General features: G+C 53.4%; 5 protein-coding genes across 5 annotated transcripts; 3 read left to right on the forward strand and 2 right to left on the reverse strand.

Moving 5' to 3' along the window:
* Positions 1–2,559: 2,559 nt before the first annotated feature.
* Positions 2,560–3,033, reverse strand: CPAR01_15714 (uncharacterized protein; the record flags this gene model as incomplete). The annotated part of the gene is made up of 1 exon (XM_060499962.1): positions 2,560–3,033. One exon carries the CDS (start codon positions 3,031–3,033, stop codon positions 2,560–2,562), a length of 474 nt encoding a protein of 157 aa, XP_060341538.1.
* A 1,766-nt stretch (positions 3,034–4,799) lies between these two features.
* On the forward strand, positions 4,800–5,217 carry CPAR01_15715 (uncharacterized protein; the record flags this gene model as incomplete). Its single annotated transcript, XM_060499963.1, has 2 exons — positions 4,800–4,949; positions 5,092–5,217. 2 exons carry the CDS (start codon positions 4,800–4,802, stop codon positions 5,215–5,217), a joined length of 276 nt encoding a protein of 91 aa, XP_060341539.1.
* A 2,803-nt stretch (positions 5,218–8,020) lies between these two features.
* Positions 8,021–14,369, forward strand: CPAR01_15716 (uncharacterized protein; the record flags this gene model as incomplete). Its single annotated transcript, XM_060499964.1, has 2 exons — positions 8,021–8,144; positions 14,299–14,369. The coding sequence occupies 2 exons, from the start codon at positions 8,021–8,023 to the stop codon at positions 14,367–14,369; spliced, it is 195 nt and encodes a 64-aa protein (XP_060341540.1).
* A 1,140-nt stretch (positions 14,370–15,509) lies between these two features.
* On the reverse strand, positions 15,510–15,812 carry CPAR01_15717 (uncharacterized protein; the record flags this gene model as incomplete). The annotated part of the gene is made up of 1 exon (XM_060499965.1): positions 15,510–15,812. A coding segment is annotated over one exon (303 nt), but the record flags the coding sequence as incomplete, so codon positions are not given.
* Positions 15,813–17,696: 1,884 nt separating this feature from the next.
* On the forward strand, positions 17,697–18,960 carry CPAR01_15718 (uncharacterized protein; the record flags this gene model as incomplete). Its single annotated transcript, XM_060499966.1, has 3 exons — positions 17,697–17,752; positions 17,828–18,083; positions 18,730–18,960. The coding sequence occupies 3 exons, from the start codon at positions 17,697–17,699 to the stop codon at positions 18,958–18,960; spliced, it is 543 nt and encodes a 180-aa protein (XP_060341542.1).
* Positions 18,961–19,376: the final 416 nt, after the last annotated feature.

Genomic DNA, 19,376 nt, shown 5'->3' on the forward strand with positions numbered 1-19,376 from the left:
AAGCCCCTGCTCGTTGGAGACTTGCCGACATTGTTAGCCCCCAAGAAACAAACTCGATTGCTCTCCCCCCCCCCCCTGGCGTTGGGGGACGTAAGTACCGCAGTACCCTTTGTCATCATCTATGGCGGTGACTACTCATGCGCCGCCTGGCACCGAAGAGGGCTGCAATATGGCCCGCGTTGTTTCAAGAGTGCAGCTCGGAATGGACATGTCTTGTTAGCCACCCTAGGATTTAGCCCTCCTCATACATACTGACACACTGCCTCAACATCGCCCAGGGGGCCTACAGTCGTTGGAGCTCTTCTCCATGAAGCCCACGAGAGGAGTCAAACAAAAGTAGTACTGGCTTTGTGGGATTTACCTCTCTTCGATCCCTGTCAGATGAAAATTGCCCTCCTCTCTCTGGCTCAAGATGCTGTCACGAATCGGAACGAATAGCTCCCGTCTCCCCAGGACAAGGCATCGTTGCCAGCTTGCAGAATCGCAACGGGGTCGCTTGTAGGGTCTGAGCTACATTGCCATGGCCATAGAGTCGAATTTCATCAAGAATATACGCCGACTGAAAGTACACTTGACGTCCTCTGATTGAATGAGAGGCCTCTCAGCGAAGACAAATGATCGATGATGCGCCTTTGATGGGCCTTGACCGGCGAAGATGACCTAACACTATGGGAAAGTCGATTCGTAGCTGTACTGAAAGCAATGGGTAGATTGTTAAAGGTGGAATAAACAACTTGGAACGGTTGCAACCGTCCCGCGCCGCACCAAATTCTTCACCAAGGTAAGGCAGGGGAATCCATGCTATTTGTCAATCATCCTCAATGCCCAAGCAGGGCCCCACGGCAGCTCTGTTTTCACCTACTATGTAGGCCAGCGCGGCCATCAACCCTCCTCAAGGACGTGCAAGGGGTACATTGGCATGACCTTTGAGCCCTCCATACCTTAAGCAGACCGTATCTCATACCGGCTCGCATCCGAAGTGGTGTTCCGAACAGGGGCTTGCTTCGTGGAGGGTCTGATAATGGAGATGCCGTGATTTCGTCAAGCACCTCGCTACTCCGTGAGGTATCCAGAACTTGACTCGATCAGTGCAGCTGTCCCCTGTAGCTTGCGCCTCTCTAGACGTGCCAAAGCTGGGAAAAAAGGGGTCCATGTAGGCCGAGTGCGGCATGTAATCTGCAAGATATTTCAACAGCGGCGGACGTGTGTTGAAAGTCGGGCTGATGCTTTGGACTTGTCATGGTCAAGCTGACCACTTTTCGCAAGTCGCAAGTCCATGGGTCTTGAACTCAAATGCCAATTTCTCAGGGGTGAGCTTGAAGGCTAGGCTGACAGCCCTAACAGTACCATACATCGCCTGTCGCGTTCCATCGCCCTAGCATTCACTTCCTTTGGATGGCCTCATTTAATCGTTGTCGTTAGTGTCAAGCCATCTGAATCTGCGGATCATCATGTCGTTCGGTCCGTTTTAGTTCAAGCTTCGATGGCCTAGAGTTACCCCAGACTCTAGGTCTCTGGATTGGGCAAAGGCTGTAATATCCTGGCCGGCCACCAATGATAAGTCAGATTTGGTGCTCATTTGAGAACCTCTCATTCATGCTCTCGGCCATGGTATACCAACGGGTTGTCTACTAAGCGGCACCAGGGCAGCTGCTGATAGATTGTGTGGAACTCAGTCGCAAACTGCTGCTGTCGTAATCGCACGTCAGCGCTTCCTCACTCGCGCCGCTTGGAGCATGGATTCGTGCGTTTGACCCAACGCTATGATTAAGCCTCTCGTTGCTTTTTTCGTTTGCTGCCGAAGAACCCCATCACGCACTACCTATCACCGCGGCCACATCCCGTCGCTGGGTGGGCGTTAAAGTTGCATGGGCCATAACGGAGGCTGTCAATGGCTTGTCCCAGTGCCTCTGTCGAAGATTTCTTGCCCTTTTCCCCTCCAAAACTACACAGTCCGTCTGTCACCAGTCTCAAAGACGAGTTGTGATAGAACAATAGCAACAGTTTTAGGCATTGAATGCTCCGGAGGCTTGTCGGTCATAAACCATACTTTTGATAAGCACAATCTCCCTTAGGAGTCCGGGCTTATCGAAATCGCAGCTACTCTCGATATTTGAAGTTTAAAATAAGCACTGTCAAGTCAGAGTCACTTCGTCGAGCAGCCACAGACGCATTCTCCGCCCGACCAGATATGTTGGCGCAAACAGCGGCTTAGACTCGTCGTTTCCCCTGTTCGTCTTCCCGTCGTACGTTGGATCTGCATCTGAGAAGTCGCAGGCGACAGCTACTTGTTAGAGACTAATCGAGAGTCGTCCTACAGTAGATTTTCGACAGTACGGATAGGTGCTCGTGCGCAGCAGGCGGGTGGTGTGAGGCGGTGGGCTATGATAGGTTGCAAAGGAGCGGCTCACCCAATGGCGACCTTCCTTCGCCTGGTGGTGGCCTACCTTATCAACCCTAGCTACACATCGCGGCCTTGCCCTCCTGACAGGAGTTGATGGCATGCTAAGGCCCCCGTTCCGATGGAGCCCATTGGCAGTTCCTTGCAGGTTAGGTCCTCTATTCGTAAGAGGTCGGGGCTTTGAGAAGCAGGCCGACCCTAGTGCACAGGGATGATAGCGCAATGCGGGATTCGACGAAGAGGTGCCGGGGAACCATACTTCGGAGCCGGAGCTGTTGCTGGTGGAGAGCTGAGAGAGCCTTGGCCAAAACTGGGCCATTGGAGATTGCCATGCACGTCAGTCGCAACCGAGCCAGCAAGGCAAAGATGTTTGTGCGAAGGCAAGATATCGTCGCCGAGGCCCCAACGACTGTTGAAGATGACCCGGCACCGTTGACTTCCAGCCCATTCGCGAAAAATGATATTATCTCGCCTGAAAACTCCCATGCCATGTTGTCTAGCGCCTTGATGTGTGCAGGTACTCTCTCTCTATGAGGCTCTCGGGTCTTGCTGCTACCGAGAGAGCAGTTCGGGCATGGGATGGTGGTGCGGCAGACATAGCGGCCCAAGAAGTACTTCTTTTGGTACGCCATGCTATCAGACCGGGCGTCACGGCAAGAACGGCCCCGGCCGGCCGGCCCCGGCACTCAACGAGGTTTAATAGCGTCAAAAGGAGGTACAGACGTCTAGATGCCTCGACAATGGCCTCCAATGTACCACCCACAGCCCGATAGCGTAGGAGACGAAGCGGCTTTTGCTTGAGAAGGGTGTGTATAGTGCGCTGGGCGACGAGGTGGAGCGCAGATGGTGAAGTGTAACACGCATCACTTGACAACCTAGCAGATCCAGGGTAAGAAAGATGCTCTCCCACTCCGTCATCAACAACACGGTGAAGACCCGAGAGCAGGTAGGTGGGGTGGTGTGGGATAACTATCCCGTTGGATGACACCCTTATGCGTAATGAAAAGGGTTGTCGATCAATTGAGTTGGAGACCTAAAGAGCGGTGGGAACAAGATGGTGCACGGGCGGAGGGGCCGAAGGCGATGTTGAGGGTCGTCGGTCGTGTATTCGCGCTCTAGGTCCTAAGTTCGCGATGTTCGTTGATGGTTGCGTATTGAAGGGCGGAGGCGGGAAGCGGGAGGGCAAGTCGGTCCAGACACGGGACAGAAGCCAGGGATTTGGCGGCTGGCACATATGTTTTGGGGCCAAGTAAAACGTGGCAATGGAAGGGGGGGGGGGGGAGGCAAGCATCATGGTCGTCGCCTGTGTTTCCTGTGGTGTATTGTGGTGCATGTGCTTCGCCTCTCCCCCCGGGATTGAAGAAATAAATCCTATCAAGATGGACGTTGTTGACGTTTCAACGTGGCTCGTGACTCTTGACTCTACGAGACTGACTCAACTCAGAAAGGCACGCATCTGCGTCCTTGCCTTCTTGCTCCAAAAATGGCTGCGATGCAAGGAAACCAAGGCAGGTGCTCCGAAGGCAGTCACCTTCTCTTGATGCCGGAGTGGGAAGGCACGGCTTCATTTACTTAACCGCACCTACAAGAGCTCTGCGCTTGGAGGTGATCATGATCCTCCTTTTCACTGTTTTGTACCCTTTCCGTCTGTTGTTGCTTCCATTTCTTTGAAAAATATCTTTCGGGAACCACCTGCATCAACAGAAACGCAATTGCCATCACAAGTTCTTCGAGTGCCGGTGGGAGAGGAGGTCTGACTTACATACCTTCTCTCTTGCCTTGTTTCGCTCCTGCCGTATTACTGTGCCGTGTGTGCCTCTCGACTTTCCCTGCATTGATCTGTCCCTGAGCCGTGCCGACCCTCTTCTGAGTGATCCATCTATTGGTGGGCGATGTCATTCTTAACCCCACATTGGGCCGAAAAGGGTCAGAGTCTTTCCTTCCCTCGGTTCCTTGCAGCAAGGCACACAATGGAAGGCAAGCGGGAAAGCACGGCAAGAGCATTCTGGACCTCGCTGCTTCACCGCCCTCGGGCTGCCCCAGCCCTCCCACGCTTTCCCACGCTTTTCCACCGCCCCCAAAATCTGACTGAGCAAATCATCATCGTCCAATTGACCCCACATGATGTGAAGACTGTAACGCCTCCCACGCATCTACAAAGTATTCCATCGCGTCGCATCACCAGGAAAAGCCCTCAGAGTGTCACCGAACCAGACTTTGTCATCTTTTGGTTCGAAACATCTGCAGGTGGGCTACCTTATGTTACTATTTCTTCCACAAACGTCTTGACCGTCTTTGTGATAATCTGCAGACGCCACTTGTGGCTCTCCTCATGTGGCGTTGTGCAGCAGCAGCAGCAGCAGCGGCAAATTAGCAACCGCATGCTGTCCTCCACATTATGCCGTTAGGTACCCCTGGCCCCTCTCAGATCAGACAAGAAATTCCCGAATGCTACCAAGAGCCCCTCTCGATTGTCTACCTGCATCATGTATCGTCAGATAGTCGAGTCTTTCAACCACATTACGCTCAACTCTGGCTCAATACTCTACTGCGTACTCCTTACCACATGGTGATTGACCATTTCTTCTCCCCATCCACCTATTCCCGTCCCGTCTCCATGGCTTGTGGACTGACACCATCATCCACCACCACCTCCTCCCCTTCTCCAGTTTACCGCTGTTCTCTAACCATTGCTTGCGCACAGACCTACGCCTCATCCTCTCGGTCCAGGCACGAAGAGAGTTGAAGAAGGGGGGGAAGAGAAAAAGGGTCACTACGTTCGGTCGCGAGTGGGTGATCTGCGACCAAGATGCTGACGAAACGTGGCTGACATGCCTGGCCTGTCTCTGCTTGTTAACCGGCCCTCCACTGCTCGTCCTGATGTCTGCAGCGTGCGGCGTGCCTGGCTTCCTGCCCGTGCCACCGGCCGATTGTGGGGGTTGCATTCTACATGGACTCAATCACCATTCGCGTCCAATCTTCAGTCCCGAATCCTGAATACTAGAACGAATCTGACAAGCAAATCGCACTTCCTCGACCGGTAGAGACAGCCCACTTGCAGACTCACCTACTTGCAAGTGTCTATCATGCAAGCCAGTGTATTCGGATCACACTGGAATCCAGTGCGGATAAAAGTCTCCTAAATTCCTAGCGGTCATTCCGCCGTATGTACCCTATCCCATACCCTGACGTTGCCAGCCTCTCGTCCAAAGAGGTAAAGAACCCGCAGAGGAAGTGGCTAGACTCGAAGGAATGAATCGTTTAGGTCGTTACGGATACTGAACGAACACAGTACGGTAGTCCCTCGTACCACTTTTTCTTAACGCAATTCGACAGTTGGACCGGCGAGGTGTGCCTCGGTCACGTCCAGGCCATCCCAATGGGGTAACAAATCCATGAGGGGAACTACTGCAGGTGCTAAGCTTGTCCCACTGATGGTGCAGTTCCTTGATTTTGCGTCGCATGGCAATTGCTCCGGCTACCACATCAAACGCCCAGAACGCACCGCAGACAATGACCGCAAGGCTCAATCAACGGCCTACCCTTCGGACTCTGGTGCCTGAGAATCTTACTTCTGGGTGATATACACTGGATAGTCCGCAACGGGAAATGCCGTATGCCGTCTGGCCCTGGTCTGGTGACTGAAAGTTGACGAAAGTCGTCACCCCACAAGGGGCAGGTCCCTTCAACTTCATCCGCAATGAGGGGCATGGTGTGCGCAATTGCCATACTATCAAGTAGAACAACACGAACTCGTGCAATCGGGTACGCAGGTTCATGCTCACTCGGATTAGGCGATAGGTGCGGTAAGAAGATACGGCAAAGCAGACACACACACAGACACACACACCTACACGTACACGAACACGCATACACCATCACCACTACGTGTATACGATGATACCTGTGTTCATTGTTAGTGGCTTGCTCTGGCCTGAGAGTCTGGGACGCACGCTGGCATTGCTGGCACACACCATCAACACCTGCTAGACTTGCCACTTATTACAAACGGGGAAAGAATTCTGGTGAAATCCCAATCAGGACTACCGTTCACCTGCGCCTTTCGTTCCAGCCCTGGAGGCAATTGTTCAGCTACGAGACTAAACAGGATCATCATGGGTCCCTAGGATCAAGTCTCGAATGACGAAGATGAGCATCATGAGCAAGGCAAAAAAGAGAAGAACTGGCGAAGACTTTAGCCCACTGGCCCTCACGTGGGAGTGATGATCGTCCGGGATAAAACGTGGGACCTATTCTAGGTTCGGTCTTGGAAAGCCCCATGTGGCTGCTGCTAGTGTAAAACAGCAGTTCAGCTGAAAGCCTGGCGGTCTTGCTGCGTGGCTGGACCCAAGTTTGTTTGACTAACACCTTGCGAAATGACCTGGATGGGTTGGTTTTCTTTCCGTACCATGGACTCTGGTGTCTCGAGGCCTTGTCACTGGTGGCCCTGTCCATTGGAGAGAATGGAACAAGATGAAATTGAAGACCGAGAAGTGCGAGGTCAGTGTTCGTACTAGCCTTTCTATCAACACCATGATTCTATCCGTATCTGGGGTCCCTCCTCGACTTCCCAGCCACCGCCGGGCCTGCTTGCGAGCTTGAGGATAAGTGGCTCGCCGGCGTGAGAGATGCTGCAGATTGCCAGACTGAGGTGCAGGCCGCAGTCGGGGGATGTGGGGCACCGGTGAGCTCCCACTCGTTCCAGAATCCGGCGGGCCAATGAGCAAACCCCGTAGAATCACTTCATCTGAAACGGGGTCGAAACGGGACGTATCTTTTCTATGGACATGTTCAAGTTCACTGTTCTGGTCGATTTTAGTCCCGTCATCCATCACATCACCCGGTTATTTGTCTTTATCTTACTTCCAGGATATTCTATGAGAATGGTACGTACTGTGAGCTGTCGAGATACTTACCTCAGGTACCTTACTGCGTACGAAGTAACGTAGAGTAAGTACCGTATTACCTAAGTCCCCATAAGTACGTCTCGTGCCGGGCCTACTGAGCTTACTTGACTTACCAAGGTACCTTAAAGGGGCTCAACAACTGCCTAACAGTCTGTATGCAGATAAATTGGGAAAGAGACGAACCTTAAGCCGTCGTGACCGCCTTACTGAAAAGTAGAGATATCACCGGCAACTATCAACTGGAAGGAAAGAGGAGGGAAGTGCTTACTACGTGCAGGCTCAACTACGCCTAGGCCCGCTACCTATCTTACATAGAACTTCTGTTAGACGCAGCTTCCCAAGGCAGTACTTGCCACAGAACCCCCCTCATCCTCTTCCTGCATGGAGCGGGCAACCAGCGGCTTCTTCCCCGAGGCCACCAACGTGATGGAAACCACCGGATCCCCAACTACCCATGACACTGCTTGACAACCTCACACACCACCACCACCACCACCACCACCACCACCATGATCACTATCTCCGCGACCGACCCGGGCACCATCCTCTCCCCTTTTGCTCGGGACAGACCGCAGACTGTCCCTCTTCGACTTTGATGACTGTCTGTTCACTGCATAGGCGAGGCCCACCATTGTGCCGTGCCGTGCGTCTCCTGGAAATAACTAGACCCGCCAGTGACAGACAATGATCCATCATTCGAAATGCCCAGGATATGGACACCGCCGGGCCAGACACTACCAAGAACGAGTCGAATCAATGTCCACATGATATCGTCGACACCGTCTACGAAGGCGAAGGCTCTTCGTTCGTCATCACGGCTGCACCGCCCCGTCATGGTTAGCTCTCTTACTATCTTCGTCGGGGTTCAGGAACGTGGCGAGCAGAAAATTGATCCCTCGAGACATGACGCCACAAACACCAGATCGGTCTTGGGGAACGGGGCCCGCGAACAGACCTCCCAGGCTACTCGCGGCCGCAGCCAAGAATCTTGCCTCTAGACTCGGATCTATACCCGTCTCTTCTAGACTCAACAACTGTCTCTCCCAAACTACAGGCGTATATGCGACAGCTACGCGGTTTACTTTCAGAGCACGGCAATGCTTGGCACACGGCACCTGTCCAGCCGTTCACATCCGAAAAAGAGCAGGTCTCAACAAACTTCATATGATTCTTGGCTCCATAGCCACGATACAAGTTCCATGAGCGCAAGTATTCGCTGCTCACCATGGGTCGTTCACGTCTCCACCGTCAGACACGTCTCGACAACAGTTTCCATCACATAGATGACATGGCATTTGTCAGTCACCTCTCAAACGTCACATCACTCACACAAGTAGAGTGCAACTGTGGCTTTGCACTGCTATCGAAACACTGCCCGATCTGCGACGGCCACTACCACAGACCATGCGTTCGCCTCTACAAGTACTGTGTGAAAGGGCGTGCATTAGCTTGAGGTGGACGCAACTCCGGCACCCGGTCTCAACAGCAAACTTTACGCCGTCCATGTCGACCCGAACCATACCAAGGACTTGCTGCACCCGTCTGGGGAACAAATCGCCCAAAGATCGCCATATTGAAATCCTTAGCACATTGCCAGTCCAAGTTCTGGGTCCCAGAAGGGATGCTTACTAGACTGAACCGTTGAATCTCGTCTATCACCTTCGTATGCTCCGTTCGTACGGATACACGAGGAACCAGAGCTGGAAACCTTTCAGGAAGCGGTCTGCCCTACACAGCGCGCGCAATGCGGCCCGGCAGCCCATTGCAAGCAGTTTTCTATTCTTCCCCTAGGCCATTTTCACGGATCATCGTCGAACGTGCTCTACTTCTTATCTCCGCCCACCTACTTGTCGCATATCCGTCCAGATTCCTGGTCACCGTATCATGCCATCATTGCAGAGTAGACATGGGAGACTGACTACATTCCGCAATACATTGATCGGATGAAGAATCTTCACCTGGCAATCACGGTTGCGCCGAGCTGGTATTCATTTTCCACGAGCTTCAGAGGCCCGCCATTGTCGGCGGGGGGGGGGGGCATGAACCTTAGCATTCACCACATATAGGGGGATCCGTACCTTCATGCGGGTTCCGCCCCTATGCAGGAACGACTAGCTCGGCCAATAGCTTTCACGCATCAAAGCCGGTGCCCCTTCAGCATCGGCGCCAGCCACACGCATTCGACTGGCCGTTTCACACTCTTCTTCATTTCAGAATAGACTAACGGCGCCGCAAACTGCAAACTTCTTTGGGGTCTCGAGTCTGACTAGAGACTTACATTCTTCGAGCAAAACACCTAAGTAACGTGATACTACGGGCGTCTTTCTGACATCGGAAACGGGTTTCAAGTAGTACGTTCGGCCCGGCCCCAATTAAGACCAGATCAACTCTCTGCGTTGCCCAGTGTTCCGATGTTGATAGGCCCTACTGCCAGTCATCGTTGTCCCTCCCGTCTGGAAGGGAGCACCCCTTCTTTGCCTTGGATCTCCCTTGTTGGAGTGTTCGAGGGACCCAGGTCTGCCAGTGGGTGTATCCACATCTCATCCAGGCCTCCGCCAACTCAGGCTCTGGAATTCTGCTTCCGCAGAGATCGTCTTCCGCCCATCCCAAGTCTATCACCCAGGGGGGCTGGACAGCTCCTGCGGCGCACGTCCTCTGCTATACGACCCTGCCAACGACTAGCTCGTCACCGCCCTGAACCCCCCAAGCTATCACGCCATTTTTCGTCTGCCGCGATGCTCTGGGATAACCTCTACGGCAGTATGCCTGCTCTACTCTCGCACGAATCTGGACAACCCTCGTAGGACATCTTCTCAAGCTCATACGGAGAGACCACACAAGTCCGTCGCAATGGACTTGCGGCCCCAAGCATCTAATAGAGGTACCGACAGGCCGAAATGAAGAATCACCAAGTGATCAGTGGGATCCACGGGGCAAGACTTGTAGCTACGCTCAGTGACACGACTGACACGTCAATTCGTACCTGCCTCCATCTTTCTGCGTCTCCTTCATCACTATCTGCATGAATACGGAACCCAGTCAAGTACTGATTGGCCAAGGAAATGATTTCATACAATCTTTTACAGGGTCGCTCATGAGATATACAACACTCTGTCCTGGGTGTGCTTCTGATTTTTATCAAACGGAGGTTCTCTATGTCAGTGCCCCAGCGAGACCAATCACCAAAACAGACCCCGAATGGAGAGAACACTGAGAGAATTTATGAGCTCGCAAAAGATGCAGATGTCGCGATACAGGGCGTGTGACTCGCGATGTCCGCTCGCACCAATTGGTAGGACTTGACGAGGGGCTCTCGCGATGGGCTGAGCTGACGATAGAGATACTCGCACCACGTGCCATCGCTGGGTCCATGTGGGGATGCTTTAAGAGAATTGGGGTATCAGACGAGAGCATTCCATGTCTCTCGTCGAGTAAAGACAACTCAGAGCGTTGCTTTCTCGGTTTCGGCGGAAATCTCTGTGCCAGAAACGCTGGAGAGGGAAAGCGTAATAGATTTCCACGCTTCGCCAGGACTAAGTTGTTCCTTTGCCGCGTATTCTCGAGGCTGTGACCGAATTACCGGTTGTTACACGGAGTATTGAGCCGTGGTTTCCAGCGCGGGCCACCCAGCACCTAAGATAACCCTTGTTGGGGATGGGGAAATTGGACACGGACGCATCGGACTTGCTCCAAATTTCGCCGCCACGATCCGGAGACATGGACCTGAAGAAGATTAAGAAAGAAGAATACACTGGGTCTCACGAGATTCCAATCTTCTCGAAGCTATATCTGGCGTGATGGCCAACCTGAATACCAGACGACTGGGAATTGTCCAGAGAAATGATTGGGGAAGCGTTGAGAGAAACTCGTCATGTTGCATTCAAAAAGACCCGACAGGACCAAGAGGATAATCACAACCCTTTCTCTCATGATATGCCGACACCGTCACTCCGCCGCAGTCGGAGTCTCTACGGGTTCGTGTGGGCAGAAGAACAGAATATACCCTGATGAAACATGGATCGTCGGCGAGCGCAGGCCGCAGGCATGCCTGGGGTTTTCTCTCGTGGTCCGTGGCTGTATCTGTACCTGAAGATCCCTTCTCAAACAGACAACTCGAGGCTTTAGTTCGCTGGGATTGACCTGGCCGCACGAAAATTCATCATCAACATCGCAATGAAGTTAAACGATAACCTCAAACTCCAAAGCCGAGTGCGAACTTCTATCCCAGTCACCGGACGAATATTCGTTGAATCGCTCGTTGCCGGCACGTTATCAAAGGACAAAAAAAGGTTTAGATATTTCGGGTTTGGAGAGCCGCTAGACCATAATGGCGGCCGCAAAATCTAGGCATCAAGGATCAAGCCCACAGTCTGGTCAAACGGACTGTGGAAGAGACCGGCACCGAAGTATATCGGGCCAGCATGTCGTCCAAACTGGCTTCAAAGAGATCTTCGTATGGTCGGAGACGCCATCCTAGGCAACCCCTCAGCAATCCAAGAGTGCCAATTCATTTAGGCTGGTGGACCTTGGTGCTTGACAGACAAGTTCAGCAACTGGCCCAGGCTTATTTCATCCGTGAGTGCACATCAAACGTTGACAGCAACCCCCTTGGCCTTTTACGTCTGCTCTAGGTATCCGCCGTGGCATTGTCTCCTTTTCAATGTAACCCGGTCCTTGGCACTGAGCTATCCCAGGGCAACGTTGAACTGCATGTGGGGGTTTCGATTTTCGAAGCCCACTTCCCTCTGCCGTGCTGAACATTGTACGGATACTGCGTACACAGTAGACGGGCATTACCGGACGGAAATGCTGGAGATAGGTACTTTTCCTCGACATGACCTCTTCTATGGATCAGCCATGAACCCCTCGCAAGGATAGGCACTCATGTGTCCAGCGCCATGGCCACAAGCTGACAGGTAAGTTTTCATGGTTCAAGGGTTACGAATTTCTATCTACGAGAAAGAGCGTCATGGCAAGCATGTTTGGCTTCAACGCACGACATGTAAGTATGGCCGTGGCCGGCAGGCACTGGGACAAGACGGTGCCTTTTTCGGGCTCGCTAGGGCGTGGATCCGGGGCATTCCTGGGTGAATCCCAGTGAAGCGCGTACAAGAACAGACATCGAATTACGGACACGGCGATATTGAACTATACGATGCCGCGGTGTTCCGAGACTGACGTTGAATTGGGCAACCGGCGGAAACGAGCAGCTTGAAATTGGCATATTGAACGAGAACGGATTTGTGGGCTCGCGGCAGTTGAACGTTGCCCAAGTCGGTTGTGAGCATTGTTGGTCAGAAGTGAGTTGTGAATGTGGCAAGCCATCAGAACGTCGCAAGCTAGGAAGGAGGATGCAAGGTTTTGCCGAAACCAACGCATCGCCTATTACAACGACAAAGTACGCCAACCAGAGCTGTCTATTGATGGCCAAGCAACGATTGGATGTTGCCTTCGAACGTACACGCTGGTATCGATTCAGTGTACTCGAGCCGTCGTGCTTGGTCTTGAGTGGTGGTGACGTCGACCACAACCGTTGCAAAACTGCAGATTAGGGGGAGGGGAGCTCTTGTGGGCAGCACCCAGCCCAACAAGCCATGTCCAAATGGAGCGACACCCGGGAACTCGATTGGTCAGTCTGTTTGCTGGCTTCCCTTGAGCTGGGAACCTGACGTGCCTGGGCAGAGGATGAGGGAAATTTCCGATGCCGGTTGTGGCCGTGATCTTATCCAATGGCAAGGGGCAATGGCTGCCAACCGGGCAACACCAATCCCAAGCCAATGGAAACCGCTGCATCATCCCACGCCACGACTATCAAGCTGCCCTTGTGCGGCGTGCCAGCCCTGACTTGAGCCATGTCGACGGGCAGCAGGCAGTGAACAACGGCCCCCAGGGGACACACCAGGCCCGACTTGGCTTTCTCTGCTCACCTGTGCCGCGCAGTTCCATTCCTTCGGGTCTCTCGAAGGGGGCTGACAGCCGGACGGAGACAGAATACCTTACACAGTACCTTGCCGAGTGTCTAGTTGCCTCCTTTTGTCAGCCGCGACCCAGTTCTTTGCCTTCATTTTGAATCTCGCATCTGACTCCGGTGCTGGGCCTTGTTCGTCTTGAGCCGCTGGCCGTCAGGACTCAGAAGTCAGAAACCACTCAGCTTGCACCATCGACAAGCCTTGCCGGATCCTACCCCGGCCTCATCGGTCAAGGGCTTGCTATCCGTTTATGGCTTGCTTCAGGTCGTCACCTGAAGAATCGTCTTCTCACCCCGGCGAGGCAGGCAATGCCTGTCATGATCCGCCCTCATTTCCAACCGGATCCATTGACCGCCGCTCTCGCCTGACCTGACAGCGGGCTTTGCCGTCATTGCAGCAAACAGCGCAGCATGCCTTGCCCGGTGTGTTTCTTCTCGCCGTGAAATTGTGGCCTGAGCACGCGGTGCGACTGGCACACGAGGCCTGCTACCGACCACTGGATTCCAGGTTCACCTCACCGCGTTACCTTGAATGGGTATCAAGTTGGGAAATACAACGGTGATAACTGCAGCTCGGTTGCGAGTTGCGAGATGCGACTCTCAAGTCCCTACCAGACCGTGCCTTCCGTTGCCATGCTTCATACGCTGCCTGCCTGGACTCTGACCAGCTCGGGGGCCAGCCCCGGGACGTTGGCGGTTCTCCTCCCGCAGAGTTCTTCCCAGTCCACAGTCGCAACTGACTCGTTGTTTACGCGACCCTCCGCTAGCGGTGTCGCAGTGTCTCAACGAGAGTGAGAGATGGTTTCCACAGTATCACTGCTAGGGAATGGCGCTGCAGGCCGAGATGCACTAGTGGAAGCCCAAACACTTCTGCTTGGGAAGCAGGAATCCACCCCATGGGTCTCCGCCTCTGCGACACTATGTACACAGGTTGATGATCTCTTTGAGAAACAGCCCAGGGCCGGCGGCGTATGCCAAAAAACGAGGCGGTTCAGCGGCACAATTACACTCTTCTGTCTCAGACGCCCTGCCCAAGGGCGGCTGCTTCCAGTACACCACGGGCGCTACAGGCCGGTGGGTGAGCCTTGTCTAACGCGGCCGATGTATCATCAATGGAACCCGAAAGATACGAAGACCCCTCACTCTCACGCCAGTCCCTACTGTATTCCCTGACTTGCGACTCCATACTGGGACTAAGACGCTGTCAATGGCAACTCTCGCAAGTATCGGGCCGGCAAGTGCGCAAGTCATTAGTGCCAAGAGACGTCTGGCACTGATTCCCGACTCGGCAGGCAGCGCATTCAATGGACTTTGTTAGTCACCTCGCTCAAGTGGGCTACGGATACTAACGCAGCGTATCCTCACTATCGTAGCGAGGTTTCAACGGAGTTCCGGTGGCTAATCGTTCACGTGGGCCTGATACTCGTAATAAACGCCATTGACAAAGAGCCAACATAATAATCTACACAGCACAATCTCCAGAGGCACCCAGATAGCAGAGAAATAGCTCCACAGCCGAGTCAAAAACACATTTGAACAGACGCAGGGGAACTCAGCGGGCTCAAGACATCCGCAACGGTACATACGGCCATCGCAGACAGCGCGAAGTAACGCTGAGAGACTGCTGTCGAGGTGACCCACGACGAAGACACCAGGGATAATGGGATGGGATGGTGTTCGAGGAGGCTGGGGGAGGAGGATCCCTTACCCAGAGGCACCCTCGCTGCTTCTTTCACTGGCCAGTAGCCTGAAAGGGTCCTCCGTCCCCCGCACAATAGCTCCTAGCCAGGAACGAGCGTTCTAGCCCGGGTCCGGACCTGTGAGGCGCGCAAGCCAGGGCCAGCCTGAGGAGGGGGCAGCCAGCTTTTGGTGACTTTGCGCCCTTGAGCTTGAGGGACTTGGTTGCCCTTACATTCTACTGCGACACTGTTATCAACGGAAAATACATCATGACCGCCTCGCGGCTACGTACAATACAACTATACACCGAGCTAGTTCATACGCGGATCGATGGGGGTCACATCTCATCACATCGTTCGGCAGCTGACCGATCATGAACATCAACTTTGCCCGCCTATGCCAAATTTTACAGTTGCATTGGGCTATCGACTGCTTGGCAGGTCGATCAGGCGCACGCTTGCTGGGCAAATTCGCGTCGATTCTCGCGGATAAAGTCAAGACTAAGGTTCGGGACAGCATGTCCAGACTGGACAGTTATTTGAAAAGGCCCACATTAAACAAGTATGGCGTCAACCGCGTATGAGACGAGTTGCGCGGGGGTGTGAAAGGGATCCTGGACGAGAGCTTCTGGCGCATTGATCAAGTATGAGGATCCGGGATCAGTCTTGCCGGACGGCAGGGAGATCGTCTTGAGCCTCAACTTGGTTTCGACGATGAAGCCCCCAAGGTTACTGTTGATGCTGCGGCCAGGCCACGGCGCGGTTAAATCAGAATGGATGGAGATGCCCACGGTTTCAGCTCCAAGAATATGAGCCGCGCCCCAAGGCTGCCAAGAAATGGAGGCCACAAAAACTGAGTCGAGATGGATAAATTATTCGGGAGACACAGACACGGTACCGTTCGGATACACAATCGCTCAAGTACGGAGTACACTGCTACACTGCTACAGTACAAAGCTTCACGGATGCAAATTCAAATTGGCCACAGTGGCCCCAGCTGTCAAGTGGAAATCAAACGCGGATCAGCCAGTGGTCAGGGAGTTGACGTGTGTTGTATCCGTAAAGATTGAAACATCTTCAACGGCGGGCAAGCACCCACTCTGGCCGGATGCGTTCCGCGGGGGCTTTCTCGCCTCTGGACCTCGTACATTCGGTATATGCAGTACCGACATGGATAACGCCATTATCGCAAGTCCCAGTCGCACGAGAATGTGTTGTAGGTGGGAGAGATCCTACTTCATACCCAATGGCTGCCAAACGGGCCGGCACAACTGCACAATGCCAACCCAGTGCTTGATTTTGACTACCTACGAGGCGCGCTAGCGGAATCCAAATAAGAAGGCGCTTGTATTGACATGATCAACGTCAACGTCGTCTTGCAGAGGCGGGGCCAAGGTGATATGGAGGTCGATAAGATTGCGTTCAGTGGAATACGGCTATATCACGTCGCGATTATTAATTCACGTCCGATAACTACAGCCTCCATCTTTTAACTGCAGGGGGAGGGGGTGTTGAGATATATCGGGTGCCGAGTCGTCTTGAGACACTATTGAACCCCCCACTCTGAAATTTACGCCATCTAGAGAAGAATTGCTCACAATTTGGACTCTTTGGAGACTTGGAGTCCATGTCGACGCTGAACAGTACGGATACAACATCAGACCTATCGGAGAAAAGACGAAGACAAATGCAACTCACTGTCTTTGCTACCAGGAGAAACCTCGTTAGCTATCCTACGCTTGACGAGCAAGTACAACGGTTCCCGGTCACGTCCCGCAGGCGTTCGCAGCAGGGCAAAGCGGGGGCAGGCCATAGTATCAACGTGGAGAAGGAGGCATGACTGTCCGGCCATGTCATTTTGGATGGCAACTGCCGACTTATCGACAATGCTGCAAAGTCTGGGATATTCCAGGGCGCATCCCATTCAAGATGTAGTTGCAGTTGTCGCTTGCAGATGCCCATTGTACGAGGCTGAGGACTGACTTCACAAAAGGGGGGGGGGGGTTCTTGCAACAGCATCGGGAACGACACGCTACCCTTGGCCTTGGATATCAACACGCTGGAATATGTCTGGCAGCGTTATACCAAGGGTTTGCAGGAACTCTCTTTCTTGGATGTAAAACCGACAGCTTGCGAACGAGACCGACTGACCAGAAAGACTCATCCCGCGCCCGAAATAAGGAGTCAAAGCGCTGGACTGGGCGGGTCGGTCAAGAGAGCCCATCTCCTTTCCCTCTCCGGCTGATTACTACGAAAGGCATTGTTACCGCGAAAGGGGGTTCGTCTTCCCCGAGGCCTCTCAATCTCGCATTAGTTACGACGGATGATGATTTCTGCAAGTCAAATCGCAAGGGGAAATATGACAAACTTTCTGGTGCGATGGGGTTCCAAGAGCATGGAACAGTGGTCCTATCGACCATGCAACAGTCCGTCACTTGATCGGAATGCACGTCGAACAATCTGGCAGGAAAGGTGCATCGGTCGGCCGAGGAGACCATTCGGGGGATTCGTTGACTGGGCCAGCATGCACGCGAACCATGACCCGTGCAATTGCGATGCTGCTTTGCGGCGCCCGGCATGGCGAATCTGTGGCGCTGCGCCGGAGATCTTTCCCAACAACTCACGACTTGTCACAATGGTCTGTCGGGTCAGAATAATGGCCTTGTTCGCTGCGTGACGCTTGAGCACCCCCGGCCGCATGTGCCACGGCAGCCGTCGTCTGATGTGTCGGTCGAGCCAACATGAGATTTAAATCCAGCGGCATCCTTCGAGGACCTATGGATTCGCGAGGCAGTGAGTGAGTGGACATGATGGATCGATGTTGGTTCCTGACGGCGGACACTGCACTGACTGCTATGTGTGGTGTTTGCAGGCAGCCTGGTGATCTGTCCCCCGAGTCCCGAACGGACGTTGTGGGACGATGGTGGATTCTCTTTGTGACCGGACATCGACCAGTCACTTTGTCAATGTACGTTGATGTCATGTCTAGACACGAACGATGCCTGTCGCGCTGTGTCCTCCTTGCCTCCGAGGGAAAGGGAAAGAAAGAAAAAGGCTTCATCCTTACAAACGAACACTGGGTCCGGATGCCGCCCGCTGGTGGCCGCGGAGGGCTGGGCTCCAAGAGAGTTTGTGTGTGCAGGCTCCGGAACAGCATCGAATGAGCCGAACGTCCAACGTTGAATTTTGACCGTCGAAACAGGGTCGCGAGCAGGATATGGCTGCGACTTGGTCTCTTTGACTACTGCAGCTTCCTCCGCATTCCGCTAGCCAGCTTGCGCGGGCTTTTCTTCCTTACTCAGTATCCTTGAGGACTTGTCCCGGTAGTGTCGTTGATCGACGCCTGCATGCCGCCGCCGACTAGTCCCCTTTTTGCCCAAGAACGGGTGCGATGAATACTGTCTCGGCGGCGCGGAATGGTCAACTACTGTCCCCGCGAACCGCGAAAGCGATGCCATTGGTCCGCTCACACACAACCTCTTGCAACACCAGATATGAGAGAGGAAGCAGTTATTGATGGAGGCATCTTCAAAGAAACCCATCCGCCTGCTCGACTCATAACAAGACATGAGTGAGAATCTCCTTGCATCATTCATCATTAGATCATTCTCATTTTTTTCCTGGTCAGGTCCATGCAGGTTCAAATTACGAAAAGCATGCAAAGAGGTCTGTCCCTTTGCAGATCAAGCATGCGCGCACGGTAGGTATCACGTCCGGTTGCATCTTTTTGGGGGGGCCTCGCCTCCTCCTCTCAAATAATTGCTTCTTCTTTAGACTGCTTTCTTTGGACCGGCAGATGAGCGTCCGGCATACCTTGGAGGAGCAGCAAGATTGCTGAAACAGAGAGATGACAGATTCCTCAGCACCCCGTCGACATCATCCCCCGATCCAGGATTTGCTGCACAAGCCGATGGTTGCATAGTCCGCCAGTTCCTAGTCTGCCAGTTCCTAATCTTTGCTCGTACTCGGCGATGCTATCGAAATTTCTCCGCTCTCTTCCACTAGGTTCTACGGTATGTTATGCCATCGAACGGAGTAATCGATATTCACCGAGCCGGGTGTCGCACGATCTATTCTTTCATGCTTCGCTGTTATCTTGGCGCAAACGAAGCAGGCTCACCAGATGAAAGTGTGTCTGTGAGACATCGATACGGGTAGAAGCAAGATCTCTCTCCATATATCCGAGAGCGACGGGAAGCAACGTGGCCCACGACTGGGTCGCGCTGACAACGTCAGGACAACGGTTCAAATGGGAACCGTTCGTCGAAAGGTGTTGTTGTTTATGCCTTCTTGTCCAGATGAACAGATGGAAACAAAACAAACAGAGCAAGAACAACACACAGAACAGGTGCGGTTTACGAAGGACGGAAGCCAGATCCCAGAGGTCAGTGGGCAACACGTTTTTTCCTGGGGGAAACTCT

The sequence above is a fragment of the Colletotrichum paranaense genome (assembly GCF_030867605.1).
Source record: "Colletotrichum paranaense strain IMI 384185 chromosome Unknown Scaffold_20.1, whole genome shotgun sequence".
In the NCBI taxonomy this organism is placed as follows: Eukaryota; Fungi; Ascomycota; class Sordariomycetes; order Glomerellales; family Glomerellaceae; genus Colletotrichum; species Colletotrichum paranaense.